General features: G+C 43.3%; 1 protein-coding gene across 14 annotated transcripts in view; it reads left to right on the top strand.

Annotated features, from left to right (window-relative positions):
- Positions 1-622: 622 nt before the first annotated feature.
- Kalrn (kalirin RhoGEF kinase) overlaps positions 623-21,547 on the top strand; it is a 598,249-nt gene continuing 577,324 nt past the window's right edge. For 8 of the 14 annotated variants that reach the window (XM_090345067.1, XM_090345058.1, XM_090345042.1 and 5 more), the window contains exon 1: positions 623-741. In XM_090345067.1, the coding sequence (XP_090201193.1) occupies positions 669-741 (73 nt within the window). In that variant the 5' untranslated portion in view covers positions 623-668. The remainder of the gene's footprint in view (positions 742-21,547) is intronic. The other 6 variants (XM_090345144.1, XM_090345135.1, XM_090345120.1 and 3 more) reach the window with 3 other exon arrangements.

The raw sequence follows: 21,547 nt of genomic DNA, 5'->3' as shown, positions 1-21,547 counted from the left end.
AAGCCTCGGTGGAGCTCCGCGCTGTCCGGGTCATTGTTGGCCAGGGTTGAGGGAGCGGGAGCCGGGGAGGAGCCGAGGCGGCGGCGGCGCGAGCCAGAGGGGGAGCCCGAGAGCGCTCGAGCGAGCGCGCGAGCGAGCGGGCGAACGAGCCGGGAGGGAGACGGCGGAGAGCGAGAGAGCGAGCGAGCGAGCGAGGGAGGGAGGGAGGAGGTAGGGAGACAGGGAGGGTGGGAGGGAGGAGGAAAAATAAAGAGGAGAGAGGCGAGCAGGGCTGAACAATAGAGACGGGCGGACGGGCGACGAGGAGAGCCTGCTGCCGCCGCCGGAGGACCGCGGGCTTCTAGTCAGCGCGGATCCTTCAGTCCCAGCCCGGGCCCCGGTCTCGGTCCCGGCCCGGCCCCAGCCCCAGCCAGCAGGCGACCGGCGTCCCGGAGAAGGGGGGACCATGGGGTGGCCGGCGGCAGGCGCCTCCAGCCCGCCGCGCGCCGCCGCCTGAGAGGCTCCGCGTCCTCCGCCTCAGCCCAGCCGCCCGGCGCCCGCCCTCGGAGCCCCCGCGGCCGCCGGCTCCGCGGCCACGGCCGCTGCGCCCTCCGCCCACCGGGCCCCGCGCCGCGCTCGGCCCCGGGCTTCGCCGGCGCTCGGCTGCCCGCGGACGCCCTTCCCCAGTCATGAACCCCCCGGAGGGGGCGGCGGAGGAAGGGGGAGCAGCCGACTCGGACGTGGACGCCTTTTTCCGGACAGGTAAGCTGGGCAGGGCTCAGGGCCAGGGTTACGGCGGCAGCCTTGGACGCGGCGTTTGGGACAAGTTTGAGGACGGGAGGCTGTTGTCGGGGTGTGCGTGTTGGGGGGCAGCCTCCTCACCCCAACCGTGTAGCCCACCCCCCACCCCCGCCATCGTCCGGGCTGGAGTTGCCGAGATTCTTGTTGTTATGGCAGTGCTGGCTGCGTTTGGGGGAGGGCGCGGGGGCGGGGAGCTCGGCGCCCCTCGGCGTGCACCCCAGTTGCGGGAATGTGTGCTGGGGAGGCGGGGGGCGCTCCCCTCGGGCCGCCTTCTCCCGGAGCGCAGGGATGGGGCGATGTTGGATCACTTTGCCGCGCGCCGCTCCGGCCCCTCCCTGGGTTCTCCTGGTGCCCGTCGGCGGTGCTCTGGGGTGCTCTGGACCGGCACCCCTTCTCCCGGATGGAGCCCGGGGCCCCGATGTGCCAAGAGAGGCAGCCGGAGGGGCCCGGGGGATGCCCAGGCGGCGGGGCGGAGCGGACCGGCACGCTCGTGCTGGGTGCGTGCGGGGAGCCGGGTCTCCGTCTCGGCAGGCGGACCCGGCTGGGTGGGAGGTGGGTGCTTCAGACCCCCCTCCTTGTTCTCGTCTCCAGTTCTGGGAACGGGTGAGCTCTTAATAAGAATCGCTCGTCCCTGGAAGCGTGAGTTAGCGTCCCTCTCATACACACCCACCAAATCTTTGCTGGCTTGAGATGTCTGCGGCTCTTTGCAGCCCTGGCACCTCCCATAAACCCAGAGGCCTGTAGCTTCCCCTGTTCCCGTGTCCCACGTCCCTTCCCCAGCATGGACACTGACCACCCTCATCTCCCACCACCCGTGGCCCTGTCTCTCTGCCGGCCAAGGAGTCCCCATAGCCCCCATACCTGTGGCTTCCATCAGCTGCGTTTTGTGTAGTTCCCCATCTCCCCACATGTCTGGAACCATTTTGTCTATACTATAATCTTTGTCCCAAGCAGTCTGATAAGTTATGGGCTCCCCCACACATCTGCTCTCCTTTTGGAAAGTTGATTAGAGGACATGAACTGGTGGGGTCAGGGGTTGGGTTAGCTGTGGCGGCTGCATATCCATCTGTTTCCTAACTGCATTGCCTTGCCCTGGAGGTCAGCTCCAGGGAAGGGAGTAAGGTTCTTTGTTGAGAAGACTTGTGGCACTGGAAGTCAACACTTAGCTGGTCTCCATGGTCATTTTCTAGTGGGTCTGGAAAAGAAAGGGAGTAGGAGCTGATGTGTCAGAGTCTGGGAAGGCTGCTGGAGCCCCTGTCTTCTACCCTGCTTCCAGAGCTCAGCCTGTCCTTCCTTCCTCTCCCTTAGCCTAGGAGTCAATATTCATATTCTCTGTCCTTCTTCTCTGTCCTTCCCTCTCCCTCTTTCCTCTTTCCCTCTCTCTCCCCTACGCTCGCCCCCAGACTCTAATGAGGTTTCTGACTTGAGATTATAGCATGAAATAGGAAAGAGGTTTTGGAAGCTAAATGATCCTGGAACCCTCTCCAGAAGGGCCCAAATGATTTGTTTTAGCTCTTAGCATTAGCTCTGGGGGAAAAATCTTGTGAAGTGTGTGTGTTTCTTCTCACTTTCCTTTTCTAGGCCCCATGTTCATCTTTTGGTGCCTACTCTTCCTTCCCTTTTCCTGCTATCCCAACAGGAGGACACACACTCTCTTTGTCCCAGGCCCCTGGAGCTGAGCTCCAGTTTCTGGAGCCAAGCTTATTTTTGACAAATGAATTCACAGTGTTAACGGTGTTAATGGCCTATAATGGTCTGATGTGTTACTTTTTCCAGGGCCTTTCAAAACACAACTGTGGCTTACGTTGTCTACTTCTGGCTCAAATCACAGAGTCTCCTGTGGGACTTCTGTTGGGGAGTCTCCTTCAGGGACCAGCCCTGCTTCAATCTTCAATGCGTAAAGATGGAAATGATGGATGACCTTTAGTGAGTTGCAAAGGAGAGTAGGACCACCATCCACTGTATCTGGCTCTCTGTGTTGTAATTTCTGATCTTGGCCCCACTTCAATCTCTAGCAGAAAAGCCATATTTCTGAATCTTCTCCATTCTGATCTTCTGCTTCTATGGGATATAACACTATACCTGGATGGCTGTATGGTTTAGAAATTCATTCAACTGAACAATTGAGCAACCATCAGACAAAATTGCAAAGTCCCTAGCACCAGTTATTGGATTCTTTGTGGTGGGAAATTTTGCATGCAGTGACGACCAGACTGGTAATTACTCTGTATAAACCCAGGCATATTCTGCCTCTAATTAAGTATGTTCTAAATAATTCTTTTGTTGGTTCCTTACTTGTCTTATGATCATTTTGTCATTTTAGTTCTCTTGACCAACTAAGCTATATTTCCTAAGTCTCACTTCCCTGCATACACATGTGTACAAACATATCCCACCCCCCACCACTATTCTTACACATAAGTGGACTCCCGATAGTCTTTTTGGGAATTCTCTGTTTAAAGCATGAGGAAGTATGTTATAGCTTTTAGATTTTACTTTTTGAGATTGGTGTGGTGGCTCATGTCTGTTATTCTAGCTACTTAGGAGGCTGAGATCTGAGGAGTTCTGTTTAAAGTCAGCAGGAAAGTCCTTAAGACTTTTATCTCCAATTAACTGCCAAAAAGCTGAAAGTGGAGCTGTAGCTTAAGTGGTAGAATAATACATGCTATCCTTGAGTACAAAAAGCCCAGAGATAGCACCCAGGCTCTAGGTTCAAGACCCAGGACTGGCAAAAAAAAAAAAATGTGTGTGTGTGTGTGTGTGTGTGTGTGTGTACTGGTCATAGTTATGAGGCAGAGAAGGAGAGATAAGGGAATTATTCAAAACTGAGAATAAAAACCAACTGACCAGTCAATCAATAAGAACTTTTCAACTCCTATAATAGTCTGCTGTCCAGGGTGCTATGAAACACAAAATATTCCAAGTGGAGTCTCCCCTCCAAGAACCTGGAGATTCCTAATTAATTAGTTGCTAAGTGTTGGAGTGCTATAAGTTGCAAACTTGACAGAACTTGGAGTGGGAGGTGAACTCTAGGGTAATTCTTGAAGAGTGGGTGAAGAGTAGGCCATTGAAAATTAGAGCATTGTGGAGACTGGGATGACAGAGCAGAAGGTGTGGGTTAGTGAAGAATGAGAATCAGGACCAAAGAAGGGAAGTTTTTGAAAGCCCAACAGAGGAGTTTGGATTTGTTTTGTTCTTTGTTTTTGCTGCTGGTCCTGGGGCTTTAATTCAAGGCCTAGATTGTCCTTCAAGCTTTGTTGCTGTCTATCATTTGAGTTCCAGCTTTATTTCTGGCTTTTTGGTTGTTAATTGGAGGTAAGAGTCTCATGGACTTCCCTTCTCCTGATGGCTTTGAACCATGATCCTTAGATCAGCTTCCTGAGTAGCTAGAATTACAAGTGCAACACTTGGCTTAGGAGTTTGGATTGGTTTAGGAGCAGTAGGGAGTCATTACAGGTTCATGAAGAAAGTGGTACTTAGAAAGGTTAGGCTGGAGCCAATATCACTCATGAATTGGTGAAAGGTAGGACAAAGTTAGGACCCAAAGAAATGCAAAAAAGAAAAATACAGCTGAGGAGTATTTGGTCAAGGTTGGAGGCAGAGAAGATGAGGAGGCAGAAATAACTGAGGTTTTTTTTTTTTAATAGTGTGGAGATTTGTTTACAAATTACTTATAATAGGAGAAGAAAATGAAGTCCACTAGTAAACTGAAGCAATTGGGTTGGGAATCCAAAGGACAGCCATACTGACTGAACCTAGTCTGGTTGTGTAAAGGAGCCGGTTGTAGATGGAGAAATCCAAATGTAGTTGTTTTTTCAAGAGCTGGAAGTGTGGGACTTAAGAGAGGTGCCTGGGCAGTAGGATGGGACTGATCACACTGATTTGAAGGGCTGAATGCCGCTAGTTTTTTGAAAGCATCTGACTCCATGGGATTGGAGACAAAGGAGAAGAACAAGGGCTGAAGTTATATTTTGAGGAGAACCTTCGTTTGCAAGTGGAAGCAAAGGAATGTAGATCTCAAAGACCCCCAGGAAGTCAAGGTAGACTTGAATGTGATAGTATAGGCTGACAGGTGAGAGTAGAAGTGTGTGTGTGTGTGTGTGTGTGTGTGTGTGTGTGTGTGTGTGTTAATTTTAAAAAGAGATTTCAGAACTTTCTCTAGGCACACAGGTAGAATGGACATTTAGGATAAGTATTTGGGGATGATGAACAGGATGTAGTTATTTGTAGTTTATCAGTGGTAGGAGAAAGAAAGATGTGCTAGCCAGAGTCATACTTTTTTATTTTTCATTAGAGCCCCAGAGAAGATATGGCGAAGAGCTTCTATAGAGGAAACCCAAAGATGCTAGAGTGATGTTTGAGTTGGCTGCCTGTGGAGGTGAGACAAGAGTAGGTTCCATAACACAAGCGCTTGGCTTTGGTGAGAAGAAGAGAATTTTTTTTCTTTAAGATACAAAGGCATAGGTGGGCGTGATGGTGCATGCCTATAAATCTAGATACTCAGGAAGTGGAGGTAGGAGGATAACACAGTTCAAAGCTGGCTAAGGGAAAAGTGTGAGTCTCTATCTAACAAAATAAAGTCAAACGAACTGGGGAAGTAGAGCACAAAGGCCTATGTTCAATCTCTAGTTACCCTTCTCCAAATGCAAAAGCAAAAACTTAATATTAACAAAAACAGACTGATATGAATTCCTTATTTCTTCATCTTTTTGGTACCCTTTGACCTCTGCATCCAGTCAGTTTCTTTTTTTTTGCATGGGGCTTGAATTCTGGGCCTGGATGTTGTTGCTGAGCTCTTCAGCCCAAAGCTAGCACTCTACCATTTGAGCCACAGCTTTACTTCCAGATTTGTAGTGGTTAATTGGAGATCAGAGTCACAGACTTTTGTGTCTGGGCTGGCTTTGAACTATGATCCTCAGATCTCAGCCTCCTGTGTAGCTAGGAGCCTCCAGCTCCCAGCTGGTTGGCTTTGGCCAACCTTCAGGTTCAGCTGTGACTTTCCAACTATCCAGACGACTTCCTCTGTCTGACTTCCTAACTTCTGTAGGTGACAATTTCAACAGTCATGATGTTTTAAATTGTGGTATTGACTGTGAAGGATCTGTCTCTTCAAGTTCTGTTACCTGGCATAGTTAGCCCTTGCTGTTAATCCTTAGGACTATGGCCATACACCAGGTGCCATGTGACTTCCACAGTCCCTTCCATGCCCTCCCTTTCACCCATCAGAACATGCTCTTTTATCCACACGCCACATTGCGCCTGTAGATGACAATGCCTAAAGTACTACTTCTATCCCATCTCTAGATGATTTATGAACCCATAATGACTCCCTGGTGTCTTTAGGGTCAGGTACATACTTCACTGATTGGCTTTACTAGACTGTTCATTCTACTGTCCTAGAATACCTTGATTTATAATTTCATTGATTCATCTGTACTTGTACCACCATGCTTCAAAACCAACTAACTCTTCAGGTTTTAAGCTCCACCTGCCTTTGGGAACATTCACAACAAAGCCATGTCTGTACTTCATTAGTAGTATTGTAGTGTTTGCAGGGCTTTATCTCTTATTGACATTATTCTTTAGAGGTAAGGAAAGAAATCTTTAAAGTATCATGTGATTCATCAAAAACCCTCCCTGCATGTAGATAAAGCAAAAATAATGCTTAATAAATACAAAAAGTGCAAAATAACTGCACATTTTTTAAACCTAGTTGATGGTAGCTTTCATTTACAGTGTAAGTCTTTGAAGTTTTCTCTCAAGTAATAATCCCACTCCACTTAGACAAGGAAGTTGAAACCAAAGCCATGTTTAGATCATAGAGAAAGAAGATTTTTAGAACAACTATATTTTTGTCCAATTCTCAGAGTAAATATCACCAATCAGTCTGTGCATTGTCAGGCACCTAAAAAGGGAAGGATTCCTTATCACTTGAGGTCTCTTTTACGGCAAAGGAAAATGTATCTTTTTGACATTATACTTGATTTTCTAGAAGGTTAACATGATGCTTAATTCAATGCTTGCTGTGTCTTCTTGATTCTCTTCTATTGCACCCATCAAGGGTTATTTGGATACAGCAATTCCTAGGAACTTCTGGGGTGTATAGAGAAGACTTCGTGGATTTGGTGAGGGGCTGTTGTTAATATTGTATTTTGTTTTACAGTGTCTACATGAATAATATTTTAGAACATATTGGTGACATACATGTCTATCTCTGAAAGACTGAGAAAGCTTTGGTATATCCTTGTACCACCAATTATCAATAACTCTGTGGTACCTTGTAGTTGTATTTGGTGCTCCCATATGAGATGAAAAGAGGTGTTGGGACGAATTGGAGTGACAGAAATAAATCAGCTGTAAAGGAATAAAAACAGTCTTTCTGTCTATAACTATAACACATCAGAACTAGGGGTGCTTCATAAATGCTGGAAAGTGAACAATTTTCAAAGTTCTTCCTGGTTCAGGTATTTGCTTCTGGAGACAGGCATTGCATAGCTTGGTGGTTCTTCCTCATGGCCAATGCTATCCCCTGGGAACATTTGGCAATGTTTGGAGATATTTTTGGTTGTTTCAGCTTGGGAGGGAGTGGTTTGCTACAGGCATTAGTGGTTAGAGGTTAAGGGAACTGTTAAATAGCTTACAAAGTACTGGACACTAAGAATTATTCAATTAAAAAAATGTCCATAGTTCTGAGGTTGAGAACCCTATCTGTTTACAGATAGGCATGGCGGTAACTATGGGTAAGGTCTGGCTGAATTTCGTTTTGTTTCTCCTGAGTCTTCTGCATGGTGGTTCTAATAAAGTTTAATTCACAAGATGAGAAGATTAAGTAGGGGAAAAGTATATGAGACACATTAGCCTCTGATACACAGTAGGAATACAAGAAATCACATATATATATAAATATATGTAATATGTAATATATAATCTAATATATACAATATATTACATATCATATAATATTACACAATATTATATAGTATATTGCATATGTTAGATACAATATATTGTATATATTATATGATGTATAAATGTATTGCCAGTCCTGGGGCTTGAATTAAGGGCCTGGGTACTGTCCCTGAGCTTCCTCAAGGCTTGTGCTCTACCACTTGAGCCATAGCATCACTTCTGGCTTTTTCTGTGCATGTGATACCAAGGAGTCAACTGCAGGGCTTCGTGCTTGCTAGGTGAGCTCTTTACCACTAGGCCATGCTCCTGGCTTGAGAAATCCTGTTTATTTGGATTGTTCCTGATTTAGTTATGAAGTAGATGTGATAGCATAATAGTGGTGTGCTGGGCATGAGAAGGTGTGAGAGTTGCAGCATGATAGAAAAGGTTCTTTGCCTGTGTGTGGACTTAGAAGGCTAGATTTGGACCTCAGTACTCTTTTGTTCATTTAATACTTTGTTCAACAAGTTTTTAGTTTTGAGTGCCTGTTATAGGCAGTACAGGTAGCGAGAGTATATAAAAGCAGGAAAGAATATAGCGCAGGAAAAGAACTAGATATAAGTACACCCCAGAGGGAGCATTTGATTTAAGAGGCTGGAAGAGGAGGGAAGTCTGTGAAGGAAGTCCTGGAAAGAGGCTTGAGGCAACCATTTTCTTTGCTCTCTACTTATCTGAATGAGTTGGGCAATTGACTTTGACCTATGTGTAAGATGAGAATAATAGTCTCCCTATTCCCTTTCCTTTTGTAGACTTGTGGAAAGATTCAAATAAGATAGCATACATGAAAGGCTTATGGAAGTTGTATAATGTTATACAAATATATGTAGATTTTACTTCCAAATAGAACATTTTATTACTCTTAAGTGCCTCTTCTGACAAATAGTATCTTATTGAACCCGACCTCCATGGGCCTTTGCAGTAGAAGGAGATGCAGTCCTTCTCATTTTGGCTTCCCAAGGGAACTGGAAGGGCTACCCTGGTAGAATAGATCAGAGCATTTTTGTTTTTTCTCTTCCACAGAAGAACAAAAATGTTCCCAGCCCCGCCCAGGCTATGGGTCACATGGCCCATTGTGATTGGAGGATCCTACTATGATTAGAGTTCATGATTCTGCTGGGCTTCAGGTGGATGTAGGGAGTTACCTTTTCCTTTTCTGCATGTAGTTCAGATTCCTCCTACCAATCCTTTGTGCGTGGATGACTGCAGCGAAATAACTAGGAAATGACTGACAGCCACAGAGCGGTTGGATCAATAGAGCTGCTTAAAATTGTGTCTGCTGAGGAGTAAGAGAACAGAAAGAATGATCTGTGAGGACAGAAGAATGAATTCATGGAAGTAAACAGAAACTGTTGGATAATTAGTTTTGTATCTTTTCTGTCCCATGACTTTGTTAGGAAGGAGCCATACGGATACTAGCTATAGTACATAGATGCAAGGCATAAAAAAGCAGAAAAATGGAAAATAGTGGATGAGGTGTGGTTTATTTCTTCTTCAGTTGGGGCTTGGAGAATGGAAAGGATTTCGATAAGAAAACAAAAGAGTGGTGGAAGAAGAGGTGTGAACATTCATGGTTTAGTTAGGACAGTAAATAGTCCAGTTTGTATGGCCCAGAGAATGCTGGTACAAGATCAGACAAAATGACACTTGAAAAGGGGTGTGGATTGATTCCTTTTTTGATCAAGCATTTATTGGGCTTCTAGGTCATAAAGGCTTTGAATAGATGTCCAGTGAGTTTAGTTTTCCCCATTCCTATTTTTTTTATAAATCTCTTTAAGTTTCTGATTGGAACAGTGACATGATCAGGAAGATAAATGGTCAGCCCTGTGGAAGTGGAGGGAGGGAATGGTCACCAGGGATGGGTGAGGAGACCTCTGTGATATGTTAGGAGGTTCTGAACTTGAGGTGCTGTGGTAGAAATGAGTAGAAGTGGGGAGAGGGATCTTTTGGAAGTCCAGTCTATAGGATTTGTTACTTAGACACAGGAGCATTAAGGAAGATGTAGGAATTCAGTATTACTCGAGTTTAGAGCCTGAGTGACTGGTAGGTTGGAGGTTCTCTTGGTGAAAATCAATGTTAGAAAGAAGGGAAGCAGCTGTGGAGAGACAGGAGGAAAGGGAGGACTTGGAGAACTTGCTTTGGGATATGATGCATTTCAGGTGTCAGTGCAATAGCTAAGGGAGGTGTTGATTCAGTAGGAAGATAAGAAGGGAATCTGGAATTTTGGAGGAAGGCCAGAGCCGGAAATATAGATTTGGGTGATATCTGAAAGAAGTTGTGGCTAGAGCTATCAGAATAGATGAGATAATAAATGAAAAGCTTAAGGGAAGAGGGCCAAGGACAGAAGTATAGATTAAAGTGAAGGGTTGGAGGGGAACCAGGAGAGAGCAATGCTTAGAGGAAAGCAGGTGACCAGGTCTAAGGAGATGGGGACTGAGCAAATATCACAGGTTCTGGAAACAGGGAGATTGTTGGTAACCTTTGAAATTACCAATCCTGTTTAAGGGAGTAGAATTCAAACTGCAGGGGGAATGAAGACTGAGTGGATTTGGAGGAAGTGGTGGGAGTGCATATAGATGACTTTTTGGAAAGGTTTGACTGTAAAAAGAAGGTTAAAAATAGCAAAGTAGTTGGAGATGGGGAGCAGACTTGAGGGAAGGCTTTTTTTAGGTAGGGAAGATATGTGAATACCTGGAGTAGAGCAATTGATGGAGGAAAGTTCTAGGTAAGCTCACAAAAGTGTCTGCCTTGGATCCAACTCAGGGCCTTAAGCATACCAGGCAAATTCTCTACCACTGATCTAAATGCTCAGCTCTAGACTGCAAGGGTCAGCTTTGGGCCAGAGAAGAATATAGACCCCCCAAAAGTTGCTGGCTGGTAAGGACTTGAGGGTGCAGTGAGCCTGACTGATTACTCCAGTGGAAAGAGCATCATCTGACTGCAATACCCAGGGGCCAGTGCTGCCATGCTTGGGGAAGGCAGTGTAATGGGTGAACTGTGAAGTGGGTGAACTGGTTGATGGCCCTCAGGTCCCTGGGCTAAAAATCTGGGAAGTAAGGTTGAATGGTTCAAGGGTAGCACTTACAAGGTTAGACAGCTACAGGCTAGTGGGAGAATCTAGGTTAGAATAGAATCTGTTCCAGCAGAATCGGATAGGTCAGATAGACAAGTCTGGAGGTAAGTGAAAGGAGGAGTGGGAGACAGACTCAGGCAAGAATTTGTCAGGTAGTCTCCTGGATAGGGCTTGATCTCTGGCCACCAAGGGCAGTATCTACTAGGGATGGCATCTGCTTATCAGTTTACGGTTTCCTTAATGCCTCTGATGACCTAGGAGAAAGCAGAGTTAGCACAGTTTTAGAAAAGCCTTTTGCTCCGTCTTTATGAGGAGGTAACTCTCACACAAGGGAGAAGATGTCACACTATCTTTTATCCCCAAACACTCCTTTCTCTTTGTCTTAGGGACATGCTGAAGAATCATCATCAAGTGAAGAGCCTGATTTCATTAAGGGTCATGTGACCCTCCAGGAGGGTAGGGAGTAGGCATCAGGGTACTGTTTCTCTCTTGGTGGCTGTGGGTGACTTGGCTTATTTTCCTCTGGAGCAGATGATGGTGGGAGTTTCCTTCAGAGTGAACCAGTTCCAGAATTAGAGAGTCAACAGATACCACTATCTCTGTGACTTTGTGCAAGTTATCTTTCTGAGCTTTAGTGTCTTCATCTTTAAAATGAGTGAAAAAAATAATACAACATATATCCTACAAAATTAAGATGAGTGAGGGACTGTGTAGGTTAGGGTAGGAATGGATGAGAAGGTTGAAAGAGCTAATCAAGATATATTGTATTCATAGACTGCTTTGTTAGATGGCAACTCATTTGTTAGATGGCAACTTCTTTGTATAACTACTTAAAGATAATAAAAAAGGAAAAATAAAATATACGAAAGATGATCTAAAGGTAGTAGAGAGAAGTAATTTGAATCATTTAAAGTGGTGAGCTGAGATATCAGTTACTGGACATCAGGAATCATGCTAAATTTCTAAATCTAGTCTAAGAGAAAAATTTAATCTACTCACCTATATGTCTTACATTTTAAAGTTAAAATATGCAATGCAGTTTTGTATGATAAATAGATATATATTATTAAACATCAAATTTTAAAAGCAAAAATGTGATAATATATACATTATTATTATATTATAGTTAACTTGACCCCTTACTTTCCAAATCATAAAAATTATGATTCTTCAGTTATTTCCTCACCTCCTTATTTCCTTTCTCCCTCCCTCCCATTCTTCTTCCTTTCTCCCTCCCTGCTTCTCTCTTCCAGCGAGGAGATAGGCTAAGAATATGATTTAAGCTTGAAATTAGTTATTCCAGGACATGACAAGTAGGAACTAGGGCTATAAGGGAAAATCTCTACCTTTTGTACTGTTATCCCACAGCCCACAGACAATGGGCATCTTGGGGGTGGGGGTTACACAGTATCGAATTGGCAGCTGGACAGTGAACCTAGAAGGGCCCCCCCCCCCCAGAGACTGACAGATGGTTAATTGGATGTGACAGAGGGGTTTAAGAGGAGGAGTCTGGCACTCCTAAGGGATTCTCATTTCTGTGTGCTTACTGTCCTAGAAAGGAGGGTGTGGAGAAAGGGAGGAGCAGTTCTACAAACAGTTGGAGAGGATTGTCACATACACTGTCAGAGTTATAGCAAGAGATAGATGCATTGTGGAAGGTAACATCACAGATCTAAGTCAAAGGGAAGTACAAGATTTCCAGCTTCTTCTCTATTCCCCAGGTACATTAGCATATAACACACTCAGATACTTGGGTATAAAGAGATGCTTGACCAAGTATTATATCAGAATACTTCTTATTCTTCAAGCTCCCATCAAATGAGTTTCAACAGCTAAATTTCATTAATTTTTTTTTTTTTTTGGTGAGTCTTTGGGCCTGAACTTGGCCTGGGCACTGTCCCTGAGCTCTTCAGCTCAAGGCTACCATCCTACCCTTGCCACAGCCCTACTTCCCATTTTCTAAAGGATAATTGGAGATAAGAGTCTCAGGTCCTTTTGTGCCTGGGCTGGCTTTGAACCTTGATCCTCAGATTTCAGCCTCCTGAGTAGCTAGGATTAAAGACATAGCCACTGCTCTTGGCTTAAATACTTTGGATGGGAATTGAACAAAGAACTTTATCATTTTATTTATTTAAATGTAAAATATCAGCTGTACCTACTAAGTGCGAGGAACTGGGTGTACACTGATAAGTCATAATAATCTTTCTCACAAGGAGTGCAGTGTAAAGAGATTTCCTTGTATAGACACAGATGGTAGTATAGTGTGCTGAGGACTGTGAGGAGTTTGGCACTATGTGGTGAGAATGCAGGGGAAGAACTGCGGGCTTATTTGTATGTGTATTGAAAGAATTCACCTAAAATAGATGCCTGGGCTGAAATGGATAAGAAGGTGTTAAAAATGAAGACAGTGGAGGGAGTGGGCAGAGGGAAAGGGGGACAAAAACATGAGAAGGCGTATCAAGGTTCAAGAAGTAACGTACCCATTACTTGACGAATGTAACTGTAACCCCTCTATACATTATCCCAACAATAAAACACAATTAAAAAAGAAAAAGAAAAAAAATGAAGACAGTGAGTATAGACCACCATTCAGGAAATTTGATACTAAACATAATGAAAAACATGATAATCAAAAGGATATTTTGATGGTCTGGGAGTTTGGCCTAGTGGTAGGATGCTTGCCAGGAATGCACAAAGACCGGATTCAATTTCTCAGCACCACATATATAGAAAAATCTAGAAGTGGTGCTGTGGCTCAAGTGGCAGAGCTGTAGCCTTGAGAAAGCCCCAGGTCAGTGCTCAGACCCTGAGTTCAAGCCCCAGAACTAGCAAAAAAAAAAAAAAAAAAGAATAAAAGGACATTTTGAGGGTATTAATAGCATTTTTTGAGTATAACTATTCTGTGTGGAATTTTAGTAGGTTGTATACAGATACAGGTGTAATTTTGTGCATGCATATTATACTTCAATAAAGAGTTAGAAGGTTGGAAATGGTGCTGTGGCTCAGTGGTAGAATGCTAGCCTTGAGCTGAAGTGCTCAGGAACAGAACCCAGGCCCAGAGTTCAAGCCCCACAACCAAGAACAACAACAACAAAAAAGAAAAGAAAGAAAGGAGAAGTTTACCCAATGTACTATGAAGAGTCTCCTCCTTCCCAAGGAGTGGGAAAACTTCAAATGTTTGAAAAACTCATAGGAGGAGATAATGACGGAGACTGTCCGTTTTAAAAGGTGGTATGTGTTGGGACAGGTTACAGGAGTGGATGTCACCTTCTCAAAAGTAAGATGAGTATCAGATTCTTGGATAAAAAGGTTATTTTCTTCTGTGGATATGGGAAAAGACTAGGTGAGTTTAAGGTTGAATGTTAGAGTTTTTATTCAGCTGACCTCACTTGTCTTAGTGACTGGGAGCTGAGGTTATTTGTAGTCAGTGATAGGTAGGTATTGGGAGCCTGGGAAGAGAGGAGCCAGTCTGGATACATGCCGGGGCCAACCGGCAGCAAACCAGGGTTCGCAGATTGGGGTTCCTGAAATAGGGGACAAGGACTAGGAAGAAAAAGAAGAGAGACAGACACACCGGGTCCGGGATGTCCGCAGTCCAGGCAAAGACTGCCGAGACTGCCGCGTTTATTTTCCACTCCCCTTTCTTCCCTCCTCCTCTCCCAGGGAACCTCCAGGTGTTACATTCATATGTTAATTCTCAGGTCATTTACATAGAATAGGGCCAGAAAGCAATAAGACAATATAGCCATCATCTGATGCAAGTCAAGGTACAGTTTGATTCCACTCTGGCTCCCAACAGATACATTCTCTGGAGAATTGTATAAAAGGATGATCTGGCTTGTGAGCTCAGGGTAGATTAGTATGCCAAGTTCTTCATGCTGGGTATAAAGACATAGACTCCTGCGTTCTTAGGTGATGACTTAGACAAAAGATATCTAGGGTAAAAATAATGTATATGCCAGTCTTGTTTGGACATCAGCATCTTCCCAAATCATTATTGAACTCTACTTTGGAAAATGTGCATGTCCTTGTATACTGTATATTCCTTTGCTTTGGATTTTGTATTTTTCTCAACACTTAGTTCGATACTTCATAGATAATGCTAGCTTAATTAGTACTTGTTGTCTTGTTTTTTTCCCCCCCATATTAATTGATTATAGGCCACTTGGGAATTAATGAAACACTAAGGATTTTTTATTTCTTCTTGGGAATACTGGAGCTTGTACTCAGGACCTTGTGATTGCTTGGTTTGCTTGCTTGACTACTTTACCACTTGAGCCCACATCTCCAGATCACCTTTTGCTGATTATTTTGGAGACAGAAACTTGAGAACTTTCCTTTGCAAGCCAGCTTTGAATTTCAGTCCTCTGGATCTCAGCCTCTGGGTAGCTAAGAAAAAAATGGCTAACTCAAAATCATCCAGAAAGGAAGTTTCATTCATGTATTGACTCTTATTATATTTGTGTATAAGCTAAAATAATTTCAAGGATTACTGAAGTATTATTTAGTGATTCATTTTTAGATATGCCTTCATATAATATTTAATGTTTTATGGTGTTTTTTAAAGCATGAAACATTATTATAATGCTGTATCACTGTATAGAAATTAACAGTATGATGAATTATAAGAAACAGAAAAGCTATTGTAATCCCTTACACTTGAAGAGAATATCTGTTGCCTAACTTAAGATATTTATTTTTGACCTTTATACCTATGGCTTATTTAAAATTAGCTGGAGAGAGGTGATGCCTAGACTTTTTAATAAATGAAGTTACTTTTTCAATTGATTTAAGTGTAGAATACTCAGATACATATACTTCCTTGAGCAAAGTAAGACTTTTATGAACTCATTAACAGTTATATGATAGCATGTAGAAAGACATAGATCTCTTGGTTGTTAGGTCAAAGCATTTACACTGTCATACAAAGATATTTACATAAAACAAAAGTAAGGACACACAGATACACACACAATCATTTTTTTTCTTTTTGATACTGGTGCTGGAATTTGAATTCAGGGCCTCATACTCATATATGGCTTCCTTTTCCCATCAAAGCTGGCGTTCTACCACTTGAACCACAACTTAACTTTAACTTTTTTTGCTGGTTAATTGGAAATAAGAATCTCACATACTTTCTACCCAGGCTGGCTTCCAACAGTGATCTTTAGATCTTAGTCACCTAAGTACCAATGATTACAGCTGTGAGCCACCAGTGCTCTCAGTCTTTCCCAGACTGTTTAGATGAATTTACTAGGTATAAGTGCCTGTTTTAGTTACATGTTTACATAAGTGCATAGCTTTTAAATTTTATTAAACAAAAAGAGGATCATGTTCTATCCATTATTCTTCAACTTGATAGTCATGGAATTTTTCCTTGTCAGGACATAGAGCATTACCTCACTTGCCTTGAGAGCTTGAGAGTTGTTTTACAGCTGTTGTATGGATAAGCTACTTTTTATTTAACCACTGTTCTAAGGATAGACACTTATAACCCAGATTTTCTGTGGACTAGTGTTGGTTCTGGGACATTATTTGTTTCAAATCATACTAAGTAGGGGCACTTGTATTTTTGATCCTTTTCAAAGGTGGCTGTAGAACAACTGTGTGTTCAGGATGTTTCCTCTGCTTTTATCTTCAGGAGAGAAAAGAGAGGGAGGACAGCCAGTTCCTGTTCTCCAAGGGATATCTTTGTGTGGGATGTTTAAGGGTGCTTTGTTGGTGATATTAAAATGAATAGTGGAGACCATTCTTGGCCTCTTTCACTGTGGGCATGTAGGTGAGTTAGGAACCAGATTTATAGTCACAGCCAAAAAAAAAAAAGAAGGCGCATGTCTGTAAGCCTGAGTACTCCTTATTTCTAATATTGCAGTTAGGTGTGGAAGCACTTTAGGTTGTTTGTGCAAAAGCCATAGACTCCTTCACTTGGAGAAACCAAAGCTGTGATTTGGGAGACTTTGATTTCCAAACTTACCCCCTGCTAAACAGCTATGTGACTTGGTCAGGCCAGTTTTTACAGCCTGATTTTACAGTTGGGATCTCTTTTTAAACATCTGAATAAAGAGGTCAACATTCTCCTCTGCCATATCCCATAGGAATAGTACAAGATACAGTGAGATGATAGAAAGAAAGTGCTTTGGAAAAACCAAATTGCTAAATACATAAGAGATTTTTTTAGTTCTCTAGAGTCTTCTCTGGTTTTGAGTGTGGTTGAAAGCTAAGCTAGAGTATTTGTATGGAGAGTGACAGATCCTACTGTGCTCAAGGACCATATACCTCCCCCCCACCCCCCCTGTCATGTCTGGTAGAAAATTGGCAGCATGGAGATGGAATGAAACATTTCAGGATTTGCTTCTAAAAGAGTTGTATGTATAAAAGTGGAACAGTTGCTTATCTAACTACTCACAGCCAGTGAGAGTTTTCTACTTCTGGATGACAGTGCAGTTCTGTTACACACTTACTTCTCATAATCAGATGTGCAAAAGAAAATATAGCTCTTAAGAGGTTATAAAGTGGAGCTCACTCATCTACCCTTGCCCAATTTTGTTAATTTATAATGTATTGCTGCTTTTCTAGATTATTCCCTTTTGGATGACTGTTTCTCTCCCCCCCACCCCTCTCTCTCTCTCCCCCTCTCTCCCTTCCCCTCCCTCCCTCCTTCCCCCCACCTTTCTCTCTCTCTGCCAGTACTGGGGCTTGAACATAGGGCCTGAGCACTGTCCTTGGGCTTTCTCAATGCTAGAGCTCTAGCACCACTTAAGCCACAGCACCACTTCTGGATTTTTCTATGTATGTGGTACTAAGGGATTGAACCTGGATGTTTGTGCATGCTAGTCAGGCACTCTAACACTAGGCAAAACTCCTGGCCCTAGATGACTATTTCATTTAGGCTAATCACTCAATGTCCTGCCTGCCATGCTTTTCAAGCATGGGGTGTAGGTCTATGGAAGTGCTAAAGTAAACTTGTGCTGATGGTGGTGAGAGTAGAAGGATGCCAGGAGCTGAGACATGCTGGCCAGACTTTCCTGTTCTTGGTATTTGCAAAGATGTTGCTTTTTGAAGATGGAGATACAGCATAAAAATTTCAAGTCCTTAAAATTTGCCTGTGGGGTCAAACCTTCTGAACACAGGAGCCTCTTTGTCTAGGTCTTTTCCTGGTCATTGACTCTAAGTACCATAACCAGGGAACAAAGAGGTATGTGGATGCCCAGCTTGCTTCAATGCCAACTGCAAGAAGATGACAAGACAGAGCTTCTGCTAAGCTTCTGCTAAGGTGGATATCCACCTTAGCCAGTACTGTGTTTTTCTTCACTTATAATCACCCCCTCCCCTCAACACATCTTTCATGGTATTTGACAGAAAGTAGTCATTCTCCTAGAGGTCTTCAGTGTTTCAGGGTGCCCTTAGGGGTCTCAAGTGCTGTTATATCTATATCCTTCCTCCCTCCCTCCCTCCCTCCCTCCCTCCCTCCCTCCCTCCTCTCCCCTCCCTCCATCACTTGTTTCTATCCATCCTTCCTTCTTTGTTTCCTTCCTCTCTTCCCCTCCCTCCCTTCCTTCTTTCTTTCCTTCTCTCCCCTCTCTTCTTCTCCCCTCTTCTCTCTCTCTCTCTTTTTGGTGGTTTTGGGGTTTGAATACAAGTGCTCACTTGAGCTATGCCCAAAGTCCCTTTTGATTAATTATTTTTCAGATAGAAACTCTTGTGTGTTTTCTCTGCCAGTCTCAGAAATCAATCTTCGTATGGCCCTCAATCCTTGTACCTGTATCTTTAACTTTACCTTCTTGGAAGGTAAGGCTGGCTGCTTATTGAGCTATTTTGAAAGCTGCCTTCCCTCAGTGTTAGTTGGTTGTTGAGGTGGGAATATAAATAGGAACTGGAGACCTTGCTGTTTGTTGTAGATTGAATCTTTCAGAAATCCATCCCCAGATGCTTGAGGGAGAGGACTGTCTTTCTTTCTTGTGGCAGTATTTCCCATCTCTGTCTTAAAGTAACTTCCCTGGTAGATCTGTCTACTCTGCATCTTGGTATATGTTCATGGGAGCTTGGGAATTTAAACTACATACTAAAAAAATCCAATCATTGCCACTTTCTCTTTACTTACTGCTATAAGTATCCTAAACCTTCCAGAGGCAAATAGAGGTGTAAAGGGGAAGGCTAAACATATGTAAGAACATGTAGAAAAGCATATTACATTTTAAAAATATTTCCCTAATTAAAATAGTGATTTGGGGAAGCAGAGGTTTAGAAACACGACTTCTTTTGTTCCCCAGCTATATTCCTGTGGAATCTCATGTATGTTCATGTTTGTGCTTTGTGCTTGTGAACAGGCAAGGATGTGAGCACAAGCATTTGGAGAGCACATGATGCATACTGTGGTACAAAGGGGTGTTTAGAACAGTCTCTGTATTTAAAGAACTCTGGTTGTGGGAAGGAATGGAGTGGATATGGATTACAAACCAAGCTGCACTATGGAGATTTGCTTTTAGAGAGGATGGCCTTTTGGTCTGGTAAATATGACTAATGTTTGAGGTAGGGGCCTTTCCTTGGTCTAGGTTCACTTTACCTTGTCAGGATCTGTTTTCTGAGACATTTTAGCCTCCTAAAATGATGAATTCCAGTCAGTTTTGCTTTTTTTTTTTTCCAAATGAAGTTAATTCCCTTAACATCAGTCTTAAGTGTTCATGAAATATATTCCTTTGGAAGGATGTGGTAAATAAGATTGATTTTAGTCAGTCATAAATACATAGCAAAATGACATCCAATGTAGGGATGCTGCTCTGCTGCTCTGTGGTCTGTGGTGAAGCTCTTTGTTCAGCGTGTGTGTGTGTGTGTGTGTGTGTGTGTGTGTGTGTGTGTGTGTGTGTGTGTATGCCAGTCCTTGGGCCTGAACTCAGGGTCTGGGCACTCTCCTTGAGCTTGTTAATCAAAGATAGCATTCTATCACTTGGGCCACAGTTCTACTTCTAGCTTTTTTGGTGAGTAATTGGCAGTAAGAATCCCATTGACTTTCCTGCCTCAGCTGGCTTTCGACCTTGATCCTCAGGTCTCAGTCTCATGAGTAGCTAGAATTAGAAGCATGAATCAGTGGTGCCTGACTTCAATGTTGTTTTTAACCAAAATCCTTTCATTTCTTTTAACACAGAAAAAATTTATGTATTTTATGTACTGTTCTCACTCCAGAGCTCTGGGGTTCAAACAGTGCTAGGAGTTATAACATTATTTCTAGTTTGACTGGGGAAAATGGAAACTTTGTCCCCTGTGATGGTGGCAGGAATTGGAAGACTGGCAAACTAGGCCAGGTCAAGTATGTCCAGAGTAAAAATAAAGCAGCAGTATCAGGTGTTTATAATTCTAGCACTCATGGAACTGAAATGGGAGGAGTTCAAGGCCAGCCTGGGCTACCTAGACCCCCTGTCCCCTGAAATTGAATCCATCAACCAACCAACCAACCACCAACCAATCAGCCAACTAACCAACCAAATAACTAACTAAAGCAGCAGTAAGTGATGGTGATGTCAGTTGTGTTCAGTAGAATAACAGCTGGTTGAGTGCCAGGAGAACAGTGTTTCAGTTATTCAGCTTGGGAAGTCCCTTTCCTTTGCTGAGGTCAATGTCAGAGTTGAACTGTATGGCTTGGGAGGATGTGTCTTTCACCCACGTAATTCTGAGTTAAATGGACAACAAGGAGGGAAGAGGGAAACTAAAGGTATAGGAAGCAGATAGTGACTAATCTCAAGGCTTTTTTGCTTTTGTGCTTCACAAACTTTCTACCTATCATAGGTCTTTTGTCTCTGCAGCTCAGGATTGCTGCTCAGTCCCCTGATGCTGGAGCTCATAGACTACCCAGTCCCCTCACTTGGTAGAGAGCTATTAATCCCTTTGGGAGAATCACTCTGATGGTCAGATTCATTTTGATGGTAAGTAGGTGGGTGATCGACATTTTTGGCCCATAGTACTTTGAAAGTAGGACTGTGTTACTGGAATTACTGGACCCTCAGTTTGTTTCTCTGAATTCAGTCTGCAGATAGGAATGTACCAAACACTCTAGATATGCCTTTATAAGGGACCACATCTGTAAGTTATTTCTCACTGATCTATCACTCCATGTCCTTGAGCTTTTCCTCTTTGAGGCAGATGGGAAAGATGATAAAAACAATCTCAAACCTTCTTTTTCTGGGGCCAACTTCAACATCTCAAAAGGAGAAATAGGGGAATCAAAGTAGTGTTTTAACTTTTTTCTGTCTTTCTTTTTACCCATAATTGCATCTTCATTTTCCTCCGTCCCACCCCATTTTTTTTGGGGGGGGGGGTCATGGGGCTTGAACTCAGACTGGCCACTATCCCTGAGTTTTTCAGCTCAAGGCTATGGCCCTGCCCTTGAGCCAAGCCTACTTTCCATTTTCTAGAGGTTAATTGGAGATAAGAGTCTCAGGTTCTTTTGTGCTTGGGCTAGCTTTGAACCTTGATCCTCTGATCTCAGTCTCCTGAGTAGCTAAGATTACAGGCATGAGCCACAGTGCCTGGTCCCACCCCATTGTCTAAACCTTCTTAAAACCTACATTTTGATAGAGGGTAAAATTTTTTTAAGTGCAGGAAATTATTCCAGGCATATGAAAGGATTTTGCTAGTGGTTATTGTAATGTCATACTGTAGGAACTACTTAAATGGCATTTGGAAGATGGGCTCATTATCCAGAGTGTCAGGATGGGAAAGAATATTTATATCACCAGGGGAGGATGGGGAAAAGGC

This window comes from Megascapheus bottae, chromosome 1, assembly GCF_031878675.1.
Source record: "Megascapheus bottae isolate mThoBot1 chromosome 1, mThoBot2.hap1, whole genome shotgun sequence".
Classification (NCBI taxonomy): Eukaryota; Metazoa; Chordata; class Mammalia; order Rodentia; family Geomyidae; genus Megascapheus; species Megascapheus bottae.
Note: the sequence above shows the minus strand (reverse complement) of the source record. Positions and strands in the feature narration are given on the sequence as shown.